The sequence below is a fragment of the Lasioglossum baleicum genome, chromosome 14, assembly GCF_051020765.1.
Source record: "Lasioglossum baleicum chromosome 14, iyLasBale1, whole genome shotgun sequence".
NCBI classification, from domain to species: Eukaryota; Metazoa; Arthropoda; class Insecta; order Hymenoptera; family Halictidae; genus Lasioglossum; species Lasioglossum baleicum.
Window position 1 is genome coordinate 8895948 of NC_134942.1, and position 22767 is coordinate 8918714.

General features: G+C 44.9%; 1 protein-coding gene across 7 annotated transcripts in view; it reads right to left on the bottom strand.

Moving 5' to 3' along the window:
- Nucleotides 1-190: 190 nt before the first annotated feature.
- The window catches only part of LOC143215946 (uncharacterized), a 131759-nt gene continuing 109182 nt past the window's right edge, over nt 191-22767 (bottom strand). For 6 of the 7 annotated variants that reach the window (XM_076438588.1, XM_076438587.1, XM_076438586.1 and 3 more), the window contains 4 exons: nt 14236-14523; nt 9302-12397; nt 7339-7682; nt 191-6736 (listed from right to left, as the gene is read on the bottom strand). In XM_076438588.1, the coding sequence (XP_076294703.1) occupies nt 6194-6736; nt 7339-7682; nt 9302-12397; nt 14236-14473 (4221 nt within the window). In that variant the 5' untranslated portion in view covers nt 14474-14523 and the 3' untranslated portion in view covers nt 191-6193. The remainder of the gene's footprint in view (nt 6737-7338; nt 7683-9301; nt 12398-14235; nt 14524-22767) is intronic. The other variant, XM_076438585.1, reaches the window with a different exon arrangement.

A 22767-nucleotide genomic window follows, 5' to 3' on the forward strand; every position in this document is an offset into this window, starting at 1 on the left:
TTTGAAAGGTCCTCTACAATTCCCAGCTCAATTTAGAAATGTAGAAAATTGGAAATATTTGGGACAGAAATGTATAATATTCAAATGTTCTCGGCGCAACGGTTCGATCAGTTAATAGGAAAGGATCGAACCGTTGCGCCGAGAACATTTGAATATTATACATTTCATTATCTTGCGATCGATATTTCAAACAACATTTGGGACAGAGTTGAGAATTTTCGAACGCCCTATAGCAGAGTCAGTGTGTCGAGTCGGAAGGGAACTTGTCGCATAAACAAGCGATTTAAAACGTTCATCTTGTATTGCCAAGATAATTAGCTTGAGTATTGTAAATGGGAAAGATCCAGTTGAAGTCACACTGGGTGTCCAGGCGAGAACGCCATGTACAGGACGAGTTGTAAATTATCCAGCAAGAGTTTCGCCAGTCCTTCCCGACCGAACAGCATCGAGACCCCCTGGCCCTCTCATTATACTACTCCATCCTATTGTTAACCCCGGCAAGGTACAAGGTGCTACAAGGGACCTGCGGATTTTAAGTACAGCTATTAATAAGAAGCTACCCCCTGGGTCCAAGTAGTAAGCACAGCCATGAACGGTCTCTACGTGTGTTCAAATAAATGGGATCCCCGCGGGGGTAAACTGCATTACACCGCGGCTGGAAAGGATTTGCTGCTGGCGGAGGAACGTCTGACAGAAATTAGTGTCTCTCTTTTTGTTCGTCTTATCATTATTTCTCGAACACGCTTCTTACCTAGGAGATACCCGGCTGCTCGAGCTGCGGATGGAACAAAAGGATTCCGCTGTCTCGGGAAATAATTGCTCGAAATTGTGTGTCGCTTACAACCGGATTTTATGTTTAGAAATATTTCATGTTTTATTGCATCCCAGTATTTATCCGCTAGTTCATCAGAATTTATCATGAACTTTGTACACACGCATTTTTACTGATGCTGAAAACAATTTTTCCATTGCAAATGTAGCGTTCCATAAAATTTTTCCAGTGAATCTGCTGTGTATTTTACGTTCATGTATTTTCTCATCATAATATACTGCGTCCGATTTATATTTCGATCGTATGCATCCCCACCGAAGTTTCGAATTATTTTCGTACTATCCACAACTAATAATTATTGTCGACGTGCCCCATTGATCGGACAGTAGCAGAACGTTGAACAAAAGTAATTACAAAGCTCCGAACATACTGCCACGCACTTTTAAAACTTTCCAAGAAGTAATAAACGAGCACTTCTACCGCAAAACAGAATTTAACGTTGCCTCGGTGGGTCTGAAACCACTGTGAAGGGGTTCTGTTTTATTTCATTTCTACATCATTTCCGTGCAGCTCGAAATTTCCATAAATAACCACAGCGCTCGGTTGCAGCGATACATCTACAAAGTGACTTCCTCTGAAAACAACTAACACACAAATCTTTAAAAGCGGAGCATCATCATTTCCTACCACAGCAAAAAAAACAACATATGTATATCTGAAAAGCTGACACCGTTAAGCTGCCTGCAATTTACAGTAAACAATTCATCCCCGAAATAATGCCTCGGCAAGAATGGTTTTGAATGGAACCACGGGGGCCTATTCAAGCGCGCCGTTTGAATTCGCTTTAATTATGAACATGTCATCGTGCACCTACCTGCGCTTTTAATTTGAGGTCGGCCGTTACGGTGTGGTTCGATGATGGCGAAAATTTCTCGTGATTTTCAGCGCGCCTCCGTTTCGCGGAGAACGATACGTCCGCCAGATGTTATTTCAATCGGCGATAGTCGTAGGTGGCGGCCGATGTATGGCAGCTGGCCGAACTCCCGGAGTTAATTACGGCGGGTAATTGCGAGCGGAGCTCGCCCCGGGCGCTATTAATGTACGGGTTTTGCCAGGATCTTTCCTCATGGGCTTCCAACCGACACTGTAGTCGACGCTCTGTTTCCATGGAACAGGTAATCCTAACATTTCCGGAAATAAGTTATAATTAGATCTATTCTCGCCGGCTTTTCCACCAATCAGAGACTCCCGACGCACCTCCACGACGTATTTAATCGCATTTGTTAAACAAATAGCGGATAACCGATAGCGTCCTCAAACAATCAGTCGGTGCATCGACGATGTCACATCTGGTTGCATTTGTTAAGCAAACAGTAGACGGTCAATAGTGTCTTCAAACAATCTGTCAATGAATATTTTTTCAAGTTTTTCAATGATTTTACCGAGTTAAACATTTGACAATATTTTCGTGTATTTGGTCCACCGCACAAATATCATATAAATTCACAGAGACACGAATTTTCTGCCCACGTTTTTGCCATTCCCGTATTCATGCTAATTTGATATGTATATTCACTGGCATTGCCGTGACTCCTTTGAAATGGCTTGTGGATAATTCATTTCGACAATGCCTCGGCCACCCCTTCCGAGAAATCCAATCAAAAACTTTCGATCCGAACGGATTGTTGCCGACGGACAATGGGAACTCCGGAAAAATTTTGCAGCTATGCTCGGACCAGCGCTAACGAGAAAGAATACGCTCTCAGTAATTGATGGTAATTCTATCACGGACGATTCATGACTGGTTTCATTGCTTTTCAAAGCTGTTAGAAACATTCTTTTTTTGCTATTCGCTCGTGCTCAATTCGAGAGGAAATTGTTTTCCGGAACTGTTGCTGCATAGAGAACAGCGAGAGAAACCGTATTACATACATTGTTCCGCCATATTGATGAGAATCTGACTAATGTCAGTGATGGGATGTGATTATACAGTCTATTGAATTTTGTTGGTAGTCCTTGGGGAATGCAATTTGCAGTGACACAGAAAGTAAATAGGACAAAATCGTGTTGTAATCAAATCCAGTGAAAATTGTGTTTGTGTCGAGTTACTCTTGCGCGATCTAATTTTCTTCTTGACTGAACTAGGCGCTTTTTGTAATGTTTAAAAATATTTGGAGAATCGTAACAGGATCTGCTGGAGGATTTTGAGGCATTTTTCTGTTTGTTTTTCGGAAACTGTATTACATTGTTCCGGCATATTGATGAGAATCTGATTTGAATCGGTGATGGGACGTAATTATACAGTCTATTGAATTTCGTTGGTAGTCATTAGAGAATGCAATTTGCAACGACACAGAAAGTAAACAGGAAAATTGTGTTTGTGTTGAATTAATCTTGCGCGATTCAATTTTCTTCGTGATTAAACCACAGACTTTTTTAATGTTTAAAAAAATTCGAAAAATTTTAACAGGATCTGCTGAAGGATTTTGAGGCATTCCTCTGTTTATTTCTCTGAAATTGTTGCTGCGCACAGAGAGTACAGCGAGAAATTGTATTACATACATTGTTCCGCCATATTGATGAGAATCTAACGAGTGCCAGTGATGGGATATAATTATACAGTCTATTGAATTTTGTTGGTAGTCATTAGAGAATGCAATTTGCAGTGACACTTTTTGACTAAACTAGGGACTTTTTTAATGCCTCAAAAAATTTGAAAAATTGCATTAGGAGCTGCTGGAGTATTTTGAGGCACTTTCCTGCGTATTTTTTTCTTTTCCCCAGTTTAATGGCGACCGTAAACATGTCGGTTCTTTCAGGGTGCAATTTTAATAATAGGACGCGAGCGTTTCACAATGCTGCGACGGATTTGCATTGTTTCGTATAGAATCGTTGCGGAGGCCCGAGTACGCATTCAGGCGAGCATTATTGGAGAGAGCAATTCGATATATCCCCGAAGCGGGTTGTTTTGGTTTCGACGTGCCAGATCAGAACTGATTGACGCTCTGGGATATACCCCACGCGACCCGGAGTTAATTACGGAACCTAAGCGAGCCGCAAGCTCGCACTAAGCAGCTTGGACCGAGTCGCCATTACAATTAATTAATTAATCGTACCAGATCTGACGTAATGGATCGTCAATGATACGCGTTCAGATATATCTAACGGACCACGGAATACACTCACCGACTCGCCTCTATCTAGAAAATCGATCCAACTTTCCCATTAAGACTCACCTGATTCGTCCTCGTCTTTCTTCGTTCCGCCGTGGCGCTGGAAATTCCAGAATGTACAGGCTACTTCGAATCTGGTGGTCCCCACTCATTATATTGATATTAACAAGCGTTTAGGTCTGTGAATACTTTATTTGTTAAGCTGGGTCCACCGATTTTGAATCATCCTCTACAATTTCATTTGCTCAATGAACTGTTTCAAGTTTTGTGGTCGGAATCTCGAATTTCCAGTCATCGAATCGTCACAAAGATTTATTCCCAGAAGCTGGACCACCAACTTTGAAAGAGCCTCTACGATTTTATTTGCTTAATGAACTGTTTCAAGTTTTGTGATCGAAATCTCGAATTTCCAGTCATCGAATCGTTACAAAGATTTATTCCCAGAAGCTGGACCACCAACTTTGAAAGAGCCTCTACGATTTTATTTGCTTAATGAACTGTTTCAAGTTTTGTGGTCGAAATCTCGAATTTCCAGTCATCGAGTCGTTACAAAGATTTATTCCCAGAAGCTGGACCACCAACTCTGAAAGAGCCTCTACAATTTTATTTGCTCAATAAACTGTTTCAAGTTTTGTGGTCGAAATCTCGAATTTCCAGTCATCGAGTCGTTACAAAGATTTATTCCCAGAAGCTGGACCACCAACTCTGAAAGAGCCTCTACAATTTTATTTGCTCAATAAACTGTTTCAAGTTTTGTGGTCGAAATCTCGAATTTCCAGTCATCGAATCGGTACAAAGATTTATTCCCAGAACCTGGACCACCAACTTTGAAAGAGCCTCTACGATTTTATTTGCTCAATGAACTGTTTCAAGTTTTGTGATCGAAATCTCCAATTTTAAGTCCTCCAGGTGCTGTAAAGATTTATTCCCAGAAGCTGGACCACCAATTTTGAAGCAGCCTCAGCTGCCAAACACATAATTTTGCAGGGTACGAAAGGAACTGGCGTTCAGGTAGCTTTGGTGTATTTTTATTAACCGAAAACCTAGGCTATAATAAAGAATGCTATGTGTATACATATCCTCTATCTATATACAATAAATCCATCTTCCGCAACGTCACCGTATAACATTTTGGCAACTCGAAACCGATATCCTCTGTTCACGTTTACTTGGCAGGAGTTCACGCGCGTTAACCATCAGTCGCATGTTCGAGAAGATCCGCGGTACGATCGTCGTTTTCGAAAAAAGAAAAACAGCCATCCGATCGCAAGACGACGATCGATGACCATCAGTTCTCAGCATCCGGGTCTCAGCATATCGCTTACAGATTGGTTGGCTAGAGGATCGAAGAAAACCTGTGGTCTTCTAGAAGACCTTAGTTTTTTTAAACGTTTTATCGATTCTTTCGACTTCCCCCTTCTTCTCGTTCCCTCTCTCGGTCTACCGATTACGAGTAAATTGTAATATTGCTTGCGCAGCCTCGTGAGAGGAAGGGGACAGGTAAGTACACCGGTCGTCTTTTCTTATCCGGCTGTTTATTCAAGTGTCGATGACGTATGACGTGATTAAGTCGCGGCAGTTATTCGCGGCAGTTACGCGCCATCATATTTACAAAAATCTGTCCTCCCCCGCGTTACATAGAATACGAACGTCGAAACGATGAACTGGAAGAAGAGTGTGACGGGCAGATAGGTCTGAGGAGACGGAGGTGTAAAAGTGTAGGGGGACGAGAGAGAACGGTCGTTAAAAAATCAGTCTTCGTAGGAGAGATTCGAATGTTCCAAAAATCGGGGTCGCGCTTGCGTCGTTGTTCGGTTTTCTCGTGGCTGGTCGGAGGGTCCTTAGTAAAAGTCTACGATCAGGCGATAATTCGTCGAATGTCGCTCGTCCCTACTGTCAATGAGCAATACCACGCTCCAGTACATTTCCCTAGCAGAAACTAGCGCGCGACGGTGGCGACATGTACGTCGAGGTTGCCACATCTTAATCGCACACCGTTGCCAGGTCTCTCGTGATTTTTGGCACTTGTCTTAATTGAACGCTCGGAGACGGCCAGCCTCGTATCGTCCTAGCTACTTCAACAAACGGAAAAGACAGTCCTTTTTTTTTAAATCGAGAGCAACACGCGTCACGTGGCCAGGTGGGACGATTCTCCCGTCGGTTAGCCGAAGATCCCCTCGCAATTGGGGACGCTGTTCATCTCGATGCCGCAGCGATCAGTCTCTTTGCGGAACTCCTTCGGCCTGTGCTACGAGTTCAGGGGCGTGGTGCCGATGTTGCTGATGAAGCTCGGACAGGCGTTGTCCGCCCTGTCGCCGCTCTGCAGCGAGAAATGCCTGTAGGACATGTACGCTTGTGGATTCGAGGACAGCGGCTGGTCCCGTTTCTCCGTCGATCGCTGTTTCTTCATCTTCATGTAGCCCAGCACGGAGATCAGCACCACGAACACCACGAAGCCCATGCAGCTACCAACTATCAGGCCCAACCGCCTCGTCAGGATCGTCGTCAACCCTCCTCTGTCGCTCAGTGTACCATCCCCTACGATAGAGTCTGGAGCGTACAGGGTTGTGACCTCTGTACACAGGCCAGTCCTAGAGTTAGCCATTCGGGGCAGGGGCGAACCCTCGATCACGTCGTCGTGGGACTCGTTCGATTGCCAGGAACCAATATCCTCCGGGATTGGCGTGCTCCAACTACCCAGACCCAGCACGCAAATCAGGTACTGCGTGTCCGACGCCAACTTCGTCAGCTTCACCGAACGAGCCTTCGGGTCCAACCTCGTCCATCGAACCTGCGAACCAATCGATCGTCCCAGTCAATGAAAAGGTCGACAAACGACGACACTAAAGGGTTCCGGAATATTTTTCACGTGTTCGTTTCGTTCGCGAATGTAAACGATCATTATTTGGTAAACACCGTTGTCGTTGCCGACGGGGAGTACGTTCCACAACGTACACGTTTTGTTTATGGAAATTTATTTTCCGTATTCCGAGCGTTTCTCGGCTGTTTCGTCTTTAACGAGCACCTCCCTGTGGTTGTTTTTATACAAATAATGCCGGTATGCATGTTTGATATCGCCTCGGATAACCATTGCTTGTAGACAATAATGTGTTTTCTGTGTTCCTCTGTCGATTTTATACTGTAAATCGCCTGGCGAGGCACCTTAAACGTTGCCATTATTCGTGCAGCATTTTCTAAATTGTTTAGACAAGGACGCGAAGATGTACATTGGAAATTTACCAGGATTTTCTGAGAATAACAAATGGGGGCCAGCGTCGTTAGGGTGTTAATCATTCTAATGTACTTTAGGTGAAGAACCGGTGGTCATGAGTAACGAACTAACGATGATCTAAGGTCGAGCGACGGTTCATACTTTCATTAGGGGCTACCCACCTGGTCGACAGTGCCCAAAGAGTGATAGGCCACTTGGTAGCCGTGTAGACCGGAGTGGTTTCTGCTCTGCCAGGAAACCAGGACGGAGAACGGCTGGATATCTTGGATCGCGATCTTCAGCACCAACGGGGTCGAGCAGAAAGCGTGTGGATCCAGATCGACGAAAACCTGACCTTTAAGCTCCTGCGGTTGTTCGCATCTCAGCAGGCCACTCTCGACATTCTCGACCCCGACGCCGTTTCTTCGGCGACCACGGCCACCACCCACTCCGCTAACTAGCTTCTGATGGTCTCTCAACCATTCCCAGAGTTCTTGCGACTCGCAGTCACAGTGCAACGGATTCTCTGCAAACAGGGAACGTTAAGGGGCTACACTTCTCATTTCTCGATAATACAAAGGCGCTAGATAAAAGATCAATCTAGGCCGCGATGCCCTCAAAAGTCCTATTTTTAGGTTTATAAGGAGTAATTTGCATTATGCGGCAGCTGTCGCAGCTTTATGAAAATAGAATAATGGCAATTACAATCCCGGAATCCTTGCAATCCTGGAAACACGAGGATACCCCCCTTGAATGGCTAGTTTCGCCTCGTAAACGTAAAAGTAGGATTTTTGCGGGCGACTGCAATCTGGAGTGATCTTAGATCTAGCATTCTTGATTTCTGACAAACCCCATCTTTGCATTATCGAGAAATCAGAAGGCCCAACCCGCACCCTTGCAATCCTGTAAACAAGTCTACCCTCTTAAGTCCCCTAAATCTTAAAGACCCCTGAAAACTAGCAATTCTATTCTGCTGGATCTTATTGAACCAACTAATTTAGTGATCGTGAAATTGGAATCGAGAACAAGTGCCTCCATTATTCGTGGTGGATCACGTTAGTGTTCGACAACAGCACCTTGCAGAGGCAGTTACCGCGACTAAGACTCGCAGCGTCGGCTAATAAATTGGTCGAGGGATCAGGAATATCAGTTCGAAGCGGTGCAAAATGCAGCGAAAAGGGGGGCTAGGACGGTTTGATTGATGCAGTATCAATGTTTCATTGCGGGGCTTTTATTCAAGGGGCACGCGAGCTAGAGAGAATAACAGTATACGTATCGGAGCTATCGATCCAAATGGAGTTACTACTGCTGGAAATCCAATCATATCGCTGGTCACGTACAATCGTCCCGAATCGATACTCAACATCGGGACAATCAAACACGCTCCGCCATTCCGTCTCATCCTCTCTCTCTGTATATCCCTCTCTACTCTCCGCTCTCAAGTCTACAAACTAGCCAACCCCCGAACGGAAATGTAACTCCTGTACAGCAGCTGCTGCTGCTCCTAATCGGCCCTAAAAGATTTTCAAATTTAATGGAAACCATGCAGGAGCCCGTCCGCCCAATGTTTCGACGAATTTTCCGGTGAAACAGACTCTCGTGACAGCGGCACAATGTGCGAACATCGTGCAGCACGTTCGTGCTAAACGCTCTGGCAGCTGGATTTCGGATTTCCCACCGTTCCGGCAGTTTTTAATCAAACATTCCCTGCTGGAACTGCTGGCATAATGATTGTGTGCACTGCGGAAATTTATTTTACTCGACGAGACAGATTCGGTATTATCAGCCTGCGTTTAAGTTCAGCGAAGGACGGAACTTCGGTTACAATGTGTGAAATACTCTTAATTCTTTTGTTATTAATATCATGCGAACGTTCCATGCGAATTATCAAAGGAAGCGTTCGTTCTGGATTCCAATTTCAGTGAATTACTTCGCACACAATTAGTGTCGCCATGACCATTCACGTTCTGTTAATTACGCTATTCGAGCGGGGAAAATTGGAATGCAAGTGTCACCGAATCAAGTAAATACCGAAATAATTCATACATTATTTTGCTGAAATGTTAGAATCTATAAATTGGGTGCACTGGAATAGTACCTCCAAACTTTCGAAACTCTCCCCAAATATCATCCCCAAATTCCTACCTTCAGCGCGCAGGCTCCGTATCTGAGTCTCCAGGGGTCGAAAAACGTTCAGCGGCAGGTTCTCCAGATAGTTCCTGCTGAGGTCCAGTACGCGTAGTTTCTTCAGGGACTTGAAGGCGTCGCTGAAGATGGACTTGATGAAATTCCCGTAGAGATGGAGCTCCACCAAGCTGACCAGGTTCTTGAACGTGACCTTGTCCACGATGCCTATCTGATTGTACGAAAGATCGAGAATCTGCAGGCTCTTGAGATCTTCAGGGAATTCTTCGAGTTCCTTCAACCGGTTATGCGTTAGATTTAGGATCCTGAGATGAATCATGCCTTGGAGCCTCTCCTTCGGCAAGCTGTTCTCCAGAATGTTCATCCCTAGATGAAGAGTTAGCAGTTTGGGTAGGTCCCTGAAGGCACCTGGCGAGACCCTGACGATTTTGTTTTGGTCCAGGTACAAGTGCAACAGAGCTGGGAAAGCCTCGAAGTCCTGGGAGGTGACGATGCTGAGATTCGTCCCGGAAATGTGAACCTCCTGCAGGATAGGGTACGTGTCAACCGAAGGAGGATCTCGGATCCTGTTCAGCGGGTTCTTGGTCAGGTACAGCCAGGTCAAACTAGGAAGATTCTTGCCTGACAACCCGTCAGCCGGGATCTGTCTGAACTTGTTCTCGGACAGGTCCACTCGGCGCAGCATGGACGAATGGACGAAGAAGTTCGCCGGAAGGACGTTGAGGTTGTTGTGGCTCAGATCCACGGACACCAAACGGGAAAGATTAGCCATGGCGAAGCCGGACATCTTCTCGATGCGATTGTGGCTCAGGTCCAGCTCCTTCAGGTACATCAAGCTAGCGAAACTGGCTACGTCCACGTTCACGATCTCGTTATTGGACAGCGTGAGGATCTCTAGATTAAGTGCCTCGGACAACGCTGAGTAGGAGATATTCTGGAACCTGTTGTGGTCTAACCTGATCTCCCTCAACGATTTCAACCTTTCAAATATCTCCGGTGAAAGGGTTCTCAGCCAATTCCTGGTTAGATTCAGCTTTACCAGGTTCAAGTTCAGCTGGAAGATGTTCTTGGGCAGGTAGCTGATCTGAACATCGTCCAGCAGAAGCTCTTGTAACGATCGCAGCCCCTCCAGACTGTTCTCCGTGATCTCGCTGAAGTTGTTGCCGGACGCTGCCAGCTTGCGAAGTCCGGGAATAGACAAAGCGCGCAACGCGGAAGCTGTGAGAAGATTGTCATCGAGATTGAGGTCGGTTAAGTTGCTGAGGCCTCGGAAAGCGCCGCTTTCTATGCTCCTGATAGAACAGTTCTTCAGGTTGAGGATCCTGATGGGCAGGCCCTCCTGGAAGATCGAGTTCTGCAGGATTGTGAGGTGATTGTTAGCCAGATCGAGGACTCTCAGCTTTCTGAGAGCGGTTAGAGCATAAGGGTCTAGCCTCTTCAGCCCGTTGTCTTGGAGGTAGAGCTCCTCCAGCTCGTGAAGCTCGGAGAAGGTTCTAGCGGTGATGTGGCTGAGTTTGTTCATGCTGAGCTCGAGGAACTTGAGCGCCTGCATCGGCTGGAAAGCGCCGTCCTCTATCTTGGAGATGGTGTTGTTGGTCAAGTACAGTCGTTCTACCAGCAGCAGGTCTCTGAATAACGGTGCTTGGAGGTAGGTCAGTCTGTTGTGCCCTAGCCACATGATCCTGACAGAAGCCTGACCTCTCAAGGAGTCGTTATGCAACACCGCTAAGCCGTTGCTGTCTAGCTGGATGGACACTAGAGAGCTTCCTCCGGAAGAGGACTCGGAGGTGGATAGCTGAAAGACGTCCCCCAGCATAGTCAGCTGGTTGCCTTGGAGGTTAACGTGTTGGAGGCTGTTCAGGGTCTTCAGAGCGCCGGTCTCCATGTTCGTGATCGCGTTGTTCTGCAGGTGCAGCTCCAACAAGGACGGCAGCGGCGAGAACACTCCGCGTTTCACCTCGCTGATGCGGTTGTCCTGCAACCTGAGCTCCCTCAGCTGTTGCAGCTTGGAGAATGTGCCGGGTTCCAGCTGGCGGATCTTGTTGCCGTCCAGAGACAGCGAGGAAAGGTTCATACAGTGTTCCAGAAACTCTTTGGGTACCTTCTCGATGTAATTGTTGCTGAGATGCAACTGCGCCAGCTGCGTCAGGGTAGCCAGACCCTTCCCATCGATTCTTCTGATAGCGTTCTGCTGCAGGTAGACGACAGCCAGGTTCCCGCTGCCGATGAACGCTTCGCTCGGGATCTCGAGGATGTTGTTCTCGGCCAGGTAGAGTTCTCGGAGCTTCGGCAACCTGGCGAACACGCCGCCGATATTGTGGATGTGGTTGTGGCTGAGCTCGATGTTGCTTAAACCTTTGTTCATCCGGAACGTTGCCACGTCCAGGAACACGATCTTGTTCCGGCTGAGATCGATGTATTCTAGATTCTTCAGGGAGACGAACGCGTCCTTATGGATGGTCTCGATCGAATTATAATAAAGAAACAGCGTTTGTAGAACTGGACAGGGTCTGAAGCAATCCTCGGGCAGCTTCTCGAAGTTGTTGCTGCTCAGGTCCAGTATCATCAACGAGCTCAGCTGGCTGTATCTGTCATCTGGTAGCTCTGAAATCTCGTTCCAGGCTAGCGTCAGAGACGTTAGACTCTCTAGCCTTCGCAGAGGTGTCATGGGGAACATGTTCAGCTTGTTGTCAGCCAAGTTCAAGTCGCTCAACGTGTTCTCCAAGCCAGCGAACGCGTACTCGGAGATCTTCCATATCTGGTTGACTTTCAAGGTCAGCTTCAGCAGTTTCAGCCCGTAGAAGCAGTAGGACGTTAGCTCCTGTATCAAATTCGCTTCCAGATCCAAAGCGGCCAACATCGGTAAGTTCGCTAATGATTTCTGCGGCACGTCAGCAAGCTGCCCGGACACCAATGCTAACGATTCTAAACTGTCGTTGAGATTGCGGAACGCGTTCTCGTTGATCTCGCGCAACGACGAATGCGAGATCTGCAGGTGTCTGATCTGCGAGTCCGGCGGGAAGCTACTGTCTTTCAATATCTCCACGGTCTTGTCCATCTCGTAAACGTTCAACGACTGCACCATGGTGCCCGCTCCTGGAAAACGATCGTAAAGGTCGTAGCAATTCATTTCATTAGGCTACGATAACGCGGAGTTTGGATTTCGCTGCGTCGATCCGCAGTACGACGATCCACCTCGCCTGCTTTACGACCGGCATAAAACATTATGCATTCGACAGAAGCTTCTTAACCTTCAGCTACTCGCACGCCACTGTCTGTTTAATTGGTTGCGTGGAACTTTATACGGCTCCAACATAAATCAAGTTTTATTCGACAAAACAACTACTTTAATACAAAATGAAACACTGAGATTAAAGTTTGTGAGACTTGTAGGTACACTTTCCGAGTAATTGAAAGTTAATGCTAACTGCCATGTACGATTTCGGATGATTGAAAACCGAACGAACCGGCGTTGATTGAAAATTAGGATCGCTTGGGTTACCGAAAAATGGCACGCTTCTGCAGTGAACGTCAAGTTGCAAAATAACAGGAAAAAACACGTTCGTTAGGCGAAATGTGGGCGGGCAGGTGGAAACGTTTATCCAGCCGCGCTTTAAAGTCCCCCATTAAATGCTAATTAATTCTCCGTTTTACGCGTCTCTACAAAACAGCGCTGTTATCCCGTTTATAATAACAATCTCGCCGGTATTATCGTGGAGCGTAGTCGCAGTCGGGTTTCCGAGCCGGGTCGTTCGGTTAATAAATGAAGATTGGACCCGTCCGCGTGTATCCCATCGAAAAACTTCGTTGTACGAGGTTAACCCTTTGGACTCGACGCAAATGTAATCCGAAAATCAAGATATTTCTTTCAATTCAGATCATTTCTTTTCTATGTAATCTTTTCGCATTGTGCACGTCGAATTGAACCTGTTTTCTAATACAGTAATTGAGCTTTTTACAGTTTACAGAATACAGACGAATTTAATAACATTAATACTAGGGATTGCAATCCCGCGATGCGGGATCCCGCGTCATTAGTCCAGTCAACGAAAAGTCGTAGAGGGAAATGGAAGGAACACAATTTTTAATTTTGGGACTTTGTTTGGACTAGTTAGGAGGTAAACATACTAAAAGTCCCCACTCCTAGGAGGTGAGCGGAGTGCAGGGGGCACGTAGAAGACCCCTTTTTCGGTCTTCCGCTTATATCTCGGAAACTATGCGTCCTAGCGATAAGACCATTCCATACAAAATTACAGCTGACAAAATGTGCCACAGGATTGATTGGATTCAGTTTTTCGCTATCTCGCATAGTTTCCGAGATATCCGCGCTCAAAGTTCACTAATTGAGAAAAAGAAATTTTTGCCTTATTTGTGAAGTGAACTTTGAGCGCGGATATCTCGGAAACTATGCGAGATAGCGAAAAACTGAATCCAATCAATCCTGTGGCACATTTTGTCAGCTTTAATTTTGTATGCAATGGTCTTATCGCTAGGACGCATAGTTTCCGAGATATAAGCGGAAAACCGAAAAAGGGGATCTTCTACGTGCCCCCTGCACCCCGCTCACCTCCTAGGAGTGGGGACTTTTAGTATGTTTACCTCCTAACTAGTCCAAACAAAGTCCCAAAGTTGAAAATTGTGTTCCTTCCATTTCCCTCTACGACTTTTCGTTGACTGGACTAATGACGCGGGATTGCAATCCCTAATTAATACTGTTTAGAATAATGCAAAACGTTAACGTGTTCACTGATTGCTATTCACGATTTTTACCTTCAACGTCGTAACTGAAGTTTCAGGTTTGATTTCGGTATAATTAATTTGAATGAAGAACATATTGAAACAAGTGTAGACGATATACCGCGTGAGATGGGAAAGTGCGTTCAGTATGACCACAGTGTTTACTTCGGCCTGGTCACATCGTCGGTTGCACTCACCGCCCGCGCTTATGACTCGTTGCAGCGTGGTCCTCAGGGTCTCTTCCGTGGCGCCAGCGCATTCTAGGAAAAGACCGTCCTGGAAATTGTAACAGGGACAGCCGGGAATGGTCTCCGGGGGCGGGCACTCGGCTATCTGAGCAACGGCGAAATTCTGTATCAGTAGAATCTGCAGGATCAGCCGGAGGGTGTGTTGCGCCGCGACGCGAGACCGTCTCCTCCATCGTTCCGGCGTCATCGTTGCTCTGCGTTCGTTATTCGTGCCCTCCGCGTCACAGCGACACGACGCTGCAACAATACAATGCAGACGAAAATTCGTTAGTCGGCTGAACGACAAAATTTCTTTTTTCGGAGCGAGCGTCAAGTTGAAAGTACAGTACTGTCTCGGTATTTGAATAAATTTACAAGTGGAGCAGCCTTCAGATAATTTCTGCGCCACGATAAAGAAATTAACGCAGACGCTTTCTCGTTGCAGAAATAAATATTGTCGAATATGTTTGAAAGTACAGTACTGCCTCGATAATTGAATACATTTTTTATAAGTGCAGCAGACTGCAATTAATTCCTGCGCCACGATAAAGAAATTAACGCAGACGCTTTCTCGTTGCAGAAATAAATATTGTCGAATATGTTTTGAAAGTACAGTACTGCCTCGATATTTGAACAAATTTTTTACAAGTGCAGCAGCCTTCAAATAATTCCTGCGCCACGATAAAGAAATTAACGGAGACGCTTTGTCGGTGCACAAAATAAATATTGTCGAATATTTTTTGAAAGTACAGTACTGTCTCGATATTTGAATAAATGTTTTACAAGTGCAGCAGCACATACAAGAAATTAATGGAGACGCTTGATCGATGCAGGAAATAAATATTGTGATATATGTTTGTGAATGGAGGATCTGTTTATCGTACGGAACAAATGAAACAAAGTCAACCGGGACGATCTGGATGAAAATACAGCAGCCGTATAGCGGAGAGCTCGCGATGAAGGAAAATATGGCGCGCGGATGGTCGGCGAATAGAAGAACTGTTTTTCCTATATAATTCCAGCACGATGGAAGAGTTAATGGAGACACTTCCGAGAACACAGCCGAAGAAAAATTTTCATGAATGAAATATCCTACGAAAATAGCCGGCGCAGGAATGCGAGGCTGCCTCGCGAGCAATTCTCGCGTGCGTTCGCGAGCGCAAGCATATTTTGCTTTAATAGAACTTTCAAATGAAAAATTCTGCATGTTAATTTGAATTTAATTACGCAACGCGCGGTACGAAGGGGTGTATTTTTTCGTGAAGAAAAGAAACAGAGAGAGAGAAAGAGAGAGAGAGAGAGCTCGGACCAGGGGGTTGGCCGCATTCAATTATCACGATCGATACGACGATTCAAACGGTAATGAACCTGTCCCCGTAAGAAGAGCACTGTCTAGTTCTTTTAAAAGGTATTTTCCTTTTTCTTCTCTGCCTCCCCTTCCGCCCGTTCTCGTCCCCCGTGTTCGCTTCATTCTTATCTGCCTTCGTTATCGTCATCGAAGCGGGAAATATTAAGGAGAGCCGAGGAAACTGTCATTACGATGTCCTGGCTCTCAGTCTTTTAATTATAACGAGACGAAACGCTGCCGTCGGAACGCAGCTGCGATTTAATAATCTTCCTGTTATCTTAATGATAACGTCAATCCTTATCTGTCGCCTTGCATCTTCGGCGAACACGGATCTCTGAGGCAACGTTCCACTTTCGCCGTGCTGCTCTTGCGAAAATTAAGAAGTCGTTCCCGTCTACAGTGTCCCCTTTTCAGTGCTTCTTTTCCGCATTTTACTTTTAAGAAATGGGACGATCTTCTTTCCAGATTTTTTACACATTTACTCAGTACCAATTTATTTGCAGAATTATGCAAATATTCTGTGAACCACGAAATACTGAAAATTACGCGAGCAACACTTTCAAACGTAGAGGGCTAAGAGAGCTCGCGCTCCGAGCGGATAAATAATTAAAGGTGGGGGAGAAACGTCGCGTTTCCAACTTATTAGTGATTATAATGGCGTGAGAGGAGGGGCGGGGCTAAGTGGCTGATATTTTCAGCTGTCGCGTTACGCTTCAGCCTCCCCTAATTAAAACGTTAATTAGTCGATGGTCGTCGGGGACGGTCGACTTCGTTGCCGGAAGAGAACGGGAGAGGCTGGCAGCGTTGTTTTAACACGCGTTTCCGGTCGCCGAACGGGCAACAGCACCGATCCGCTGCTAATAATTTCGCAAGGAAACATCCTATCAAGAGGATCAGTTAAATAGTCACCCGCGGCGACACGCTGTCGATGATTCCAGGCGAGCTCCCGTCTGCGCGGCGTCCGGCTTTCATATACCGGAAACGCGCGATTCACCATGCTCGCGTTCCTCGGTTCTTTGTCGCTCGACGTCATCGGCGTCCGTTCTGCTCGATTTCCTTATACACGCCTCTGCTTCGTATTATAGACGTTCCAAAAATTTTTTAACACTTTCGCTACCGTGGACGAGATATCTCGCTTCCACGATGTCGAAGAAATACTGCTATATCTTTATTACTGATGTCAATTGTTTTCTTTGTAAGTTGAACACAAGTAATCGTTCTTAAGAAATGTCATTGTTGGTGGAAAAGCACTTTAAGGTGATAAATACTAAATACTGCATATTTGACACAAGTAACGTTTTTAATATTTATTTCGTACGGGATTTTTCGTGGCGCTAGAAATTCTGAATATTTGAAATTTGTGGAAATTTAGAGGTATCTCCGTGGCACCGAAACGAGAAATATATGACTTAGACCACTTTCATAATTATTTCACAAATATCTTATCACAATATTTCAGCAAATGCGTTGTCAAAGTCGTCGTGATAATTTCGGGTTGACAAATTGCTAAGAGCGCGGCGAACGCGAAAAAGGATCGTTTCGGACGGGATTTCCTCGAGCTGTCACAAGGTCCGCGAGAAACGTTGTCCGCGTTTCGCGGATCAGGTAGCAGATGTAGATGGCCGAGCGCTGTTAACGGCTCGCATAAATAGCGACCTTCCGGCGTGCAGCGTGCCCGGGGACACCCGGGGTTTCCGTGCGAGACACATTCTGAATACAGCGATTTCCTGCAATAACAATCGCGGAATTATGTATGCCGGTTGCGTTGGTCGCGGATTCGAGCCTCGGCGAACTGCATCTGCTGCACCGTGTCGACCGGATCATCGTTAGGCCGAGCAGAGCTGCGCGACGCGTGCATCCCGGGTGCATCCGCAAAACCTTTCCTGACGGGAACAGGAACACGGTCGTGGAATAAACGTGCCAGTGGCTTGGAGATCTAATAATTCGATTACGTTTGCTGGAAAAATTCCGATGCATGTTTTTAATTCACTAAGACATTCAGTCTTTAAAAGTAACATGCGAACTATTTTCTGCAATTGTCTCCGAACATTTTACAACCTGATTTCCTTTTTCGTAGAAGTTACATGTTTATTTTCGAAACAGGTCACGAGGTAAATTGGGTACGAACTTTTGCAATTATTCAAGAAAAATAAAAGAGTTAGTGTCTGGTCGCTATAACGAATCGGGACATCGGGTACCACCGATACCGCGTTCCGCACTCAACGAAGTTTAATGTAATTGTGAGTTGAAACTTACTAATTGGTAACTTCGGGCTCGAAGGTGTTTGTTAGTGGGATCAGACCGTAATGTACCTGTTAATAAGTTTAATCTCTTCCGTTACCGATTAAGAAACTTGTGTCTTAGAGCAGTCTGAGCTATTATTAATAAGTTCCAAGCGGGAACTCCGTAATGTTCGTGAGCGCCACCCTGTAAAACACGCCAAAAATGGACGGGCAAAGGTTGGTGAACGGGGGACAGTGACGCGACCAATTCTCCGCAATCTCCATAGCGTGTACCGCGTTTTCGACACGCCGCCAACACCTAACCACTTAGCGAGCTAAATGGCCTACCCGTGTTCCGCGTAGCTACCTGTGGTCGAAATCCAGAAACCGGGAACCGCGTGAAACTTTCCCGCGAAAAACGCTGATTTCGCGGTTAGGCAGCGACCACAGAATTTCTTATCCGGCGACTGGAAATCAAGGGACAACGATACTAATCCACCCTTAACCCTTTGCACTCGAATGGTGACTCTGAGGCTCCACTAGAAATGACTGTACCATTATTAGAAATATTGTTTATATTATTAATAGACTGCGGATTTTATACATTTATGACAAAAATGAACACGTACAATTTAAAGCAGTGGCCGAATTAAGAAGATTTAAGGGCATCGGTGTATTAATTTCAGCGTAATAAGACAATTAAAAGAAGAAAGAAATTTCTATGTGGTTCCTGTGGCTTGCAATCCGCGCAAACATTTTTTATTTTGCATAAAGATCCGCTGTCTAATTATGAAATATGTACGTCTAATCAATTACTAAACATTTAAGTATTGTATGAGGTATTACATAATTTTCATATCCATAAAATTTCTAGGTCGGAAAAAGAGTTAATGATGGGCGAAGATATTTTTCTAACGTCCCCAAAAAGGAGAAAATTAAGAACTTGTGTCAGCTTCGTGTCTCGTCGACAACATTATCAGTTTTTAATTTCTTCAGCGATTCAGAAGCGACTTCATTTGAAAGTTCTCGTTTGAAGGCATTTCTTGAGCAAGCTGGTTCATTTTAGCATGGCTAGTTTTTCGAAGGAAAATTCTGGAAAAATTATTTAACGTTCCTTATACCTTCAGATTACTTTCAAGTTTGCTTCGCGGGACGGTAAATAATTTCGCAGCATTTTTATAGGGGTTGAGCCACCCTTTGGTTAAGAAGTTGAGAAGTTTGATGTGTGCCTTCCAGGTGAAGTTGACAGTCTAATGAATCGCTGCGGGGACAAATAATGCAACAATTTTTATTCATTTCAGAAAGTCGGGAAACCAATTATCAAAGTAAGGTAAACGAGAGAATACACGTGAAACAGTTGACAGATCGAAAAGTCGGTTTTTCGATTACTTCGGCGCATCTCGCGCGAAGTCGACGACGCACAAGGGGTAATCGTTCAAGTTAACAGACATCTATTACAGCGGACACGTTCCCTCCATTTCCGGATGGTCTGCTATAACTCCACGAATTCCCCATGCGGATTATATTCTATTCCACGGACGGTTTTTTCGGCGCGGTAGACGCTCAGGTCCCCGAGCAAAGGTGAACGACGCACAGTGATCCGGATTGGAAAATCGAGTGACATCTTTTAACTCGAAAATTATACATTTCATCCGGCCTAGAACATGAAATTCGTTTAGTAATTGATTAGATATCGCCATATTCATCATATCAATCATTCATATTCATCGTATCAGAGTCATCATTCGAGTGCTAAGGGTTAAGATGGTTCCAGAACGGTTGCAAATAGGGTTGCCAGAAATGTTTTATCCAAATGTAGAAGAAGTAGTGAAAACGGCAATTATGTATACATATATGAGATAGGCTCAAAATATAGAAGTTCAAGTAAAAGTGGTACACAGCACATTTAAAATTTTTTTATTCAAACAAAGATGATTTTTTATTCAAATATAATATAGGAGATCAAGTTCAAATATAGAAGACTCATATCAAATATAGAAGATCTGGCAACCCTAGTTGCAAATAAAGCAAATCCGAGCAAAATCCGGAACGATGTGAACCACCCGGTGGATCGGTCGATCGAGAGGAGTCCACCGACACCAATCGCCATTACGTTCTTCCTTCGCCCCATCGTTTTCCCGGATAAAAACGATACGGTGCCCGGTTAAATGGTTCCGGCGCGTCCCCCCACCCCCAGCCCTCTCTGTTCTCTTCTGGCTTTGGTCGAATCGAAATCGCACGGTGGCCGGGGGTCTCCCATTGTTTCCCAATATTTTCCAGTCCATTCAATCGCGTTCACGCCTTCATTTTTGACCCGAGGCGGGCTTTAATCCGCTCGCCACAGTTCGTCAAAACTCCGAATAATGCGGCCCCGTAAGATCGAGGGCTCGCACAATGCCCTACCGGCTCCCGATTGAAAATTTCCAACGCAGCGGCGCCGATGAATGCCCGTCAGCCGGATGCACGAGCTGTCACGCGACGAATCGACATCCACCCCCGCAAAACGCAAGCGGAGAACGCGCGATTCGTGCCAGTGTGTAAACCTCGGATGATTTTCTGTTTACCAACACGGTCGAACGATTCATCCTCTCTTCTACTCTTTCCATTTCTTTCTATCTTTTCCGATAATGTGGAGAGGGGGAGGGGGCAAAGTCCGATTTCACTTGGCCATTCGAGAAACGTTTTCAATTTGAACATTAATCGTCGTACGATTGCCCGTTGCGTTTCGATCCTGCTCGGCCTTTTAGTGCACCGTGTTTTCCACGTTTTCTGAATTCCGCCCGGTTATTGATAGACACAATACCACCCCGCCTCAATGGAAAATTCAAACTATGATCGTCGCGGGAGCAACGCGCTTCCGAATGAAGCTATTGTTACGATTTTTGCGCGAGCACATGTTAGACACGCTTTGGAAATATTGGGAGATGTCTATTCGGGGGTTGTTTTGTTTACCCAGTCGCGCCGGTTATTGGATTCTTTCGGGTGCGTATGCAAGAGCGTAATTTCGAAAGGAATTTGACACCCTCTCCGATCGGTTGTGGAATTGTTCGGATTCCCCGTCCATTTTTCTAGTTTTTCATTTTTGCAGCAGTAAATCTATACGATTATTTCGGGATTGTTTAGATACTCCAGGAGATTGCAATTTCGAGAAATAATTTGACACCCATGTTTCATCGGTTTTGAAATTGTTTGGGGCCTCCAGTATTTTTTAATTGTTTTTGTAGCGATGAATCTACACGATTGTTTTGGTATATTATTTAGATACTGTAGGGGATTGAAATTTTGGGCAATAATTTGACACCCACGTTTTATCGGTTTTGGAATTGTTTCGGGCCTCCAGTATTTTTTAATTGTTTTTGTAGCCATGAATCTACACGATTGTTTTGGTATATTATTTAGATACTGTAGGGGATTGAAATTTTGGGCAATAATTTGACACCCACGTTTTATCGGTTTTGAAATTGTTTGGGGCCTCCAGTATTTTTTAATTGTTTTTGTAGCGATGAATCTACACGATTGTTTTGGTATATTATTTAGATACTGTATGGGATTGAATTTTTGGGCAATAATTTGACACCCACGTTTTATCGGTTTTGAAATTGTTTGGGGCCTCCAGTATTTTTTAATTGTTTTTGTAGCGATGAATCTACACGATTTTTTTTGGTATATTATTTAGATACTGTAGGTGATTGAAATTTTGAGCAATAATTTGATACCCTTTCCGATCGGTTTTGGAATCGTTTCGATCCCTAAATATTATTAGCTTCTCGCACTTCACGTTCCTTCTGTCCTCCGCATTTCCGTCACAGTTGAAGACTGAGAGACACGTTCCAGCTGATTTATAATTGTTCACTTACCGGATGTCTCCTATAACGAGGTCTCGCGAGACAAAACCGTGAAAAACCGTGGAAAAAGCGTTCCGCGTCGCTCCATATACACCTCAAGTTCGGAACAATTTGGCTCGTTCTGTTTTTGCTGCGTTGCGCCTGTGCGGACGTCGTCGTTCAAACAATACCGCGCTATATGAAACAATACTTTTATCTGATATTCGTTTTGTCGGCTACAATCAGCGTGCCGGGCTTGTCTCAATGAAAAAAGACAGGAACGCGGGACGAGCGTATTGAATCGAACGCGACGAAGACGTCGAAACGCCGCCGTCGCGTCGGTTGAAAAAAAAACCTGTTCCTCTCCTCTCTTTCTAGAAAAAGTGTTTGCGCGGGGCATTACTTCCGGTGGAAATAGCTTTTCACTTGAATGCCAGCGTGTACGTTGTGGCAGAATTTATTGATCTGTCTTCGAAATTTCAGACGCGCAATAAAACCGACGTTTTCTCGTTTGCGAGCTCCCGTCCGCTTTCAAGCACACCGCTTCCGTTTCCGAGAGAAATTCTGTGTGCATTCTTTTCTTCATTCTGTACTCTTTAAAACGCCTGCGCGACCAAATTTATTTCAGCTCCGAGCTCTAAGCGCGAACGGTGATGATTTTTCCCGCCGACGAGACTAAATTGGTGCGTCACGCACACACACACACGTTGATACTGGATCTTTATAATAATGATCGGTAAACTGCGGATCTACACTCTCCCGTCCATAAATCCGTAAATCACCGGACACTTACTTATCTTGAACAAGATGGTAATATAGGGTATTCTCGTCGGATTCGATTTGTATGTTCTCTATATCCGAAAAAATTAGTAAGTACCAGTTTTATTTCATAATGTAGGTCGTTTAGTAACAAAAAATAAAGCAAAATAAAAATAGTCTGCTCCGAAATTCTTTCAATTTTTCCGATAAATGCATCTGGGTATTTTGTCTATATGAATATTGCAACTTGATTTCAACGAGATCGAGTCGCGTCGATACACGAGTATTTATTATTATATTTACGTACGACTGTTGTGGATATTAAATAACGACATTTCAGAAAATGCTG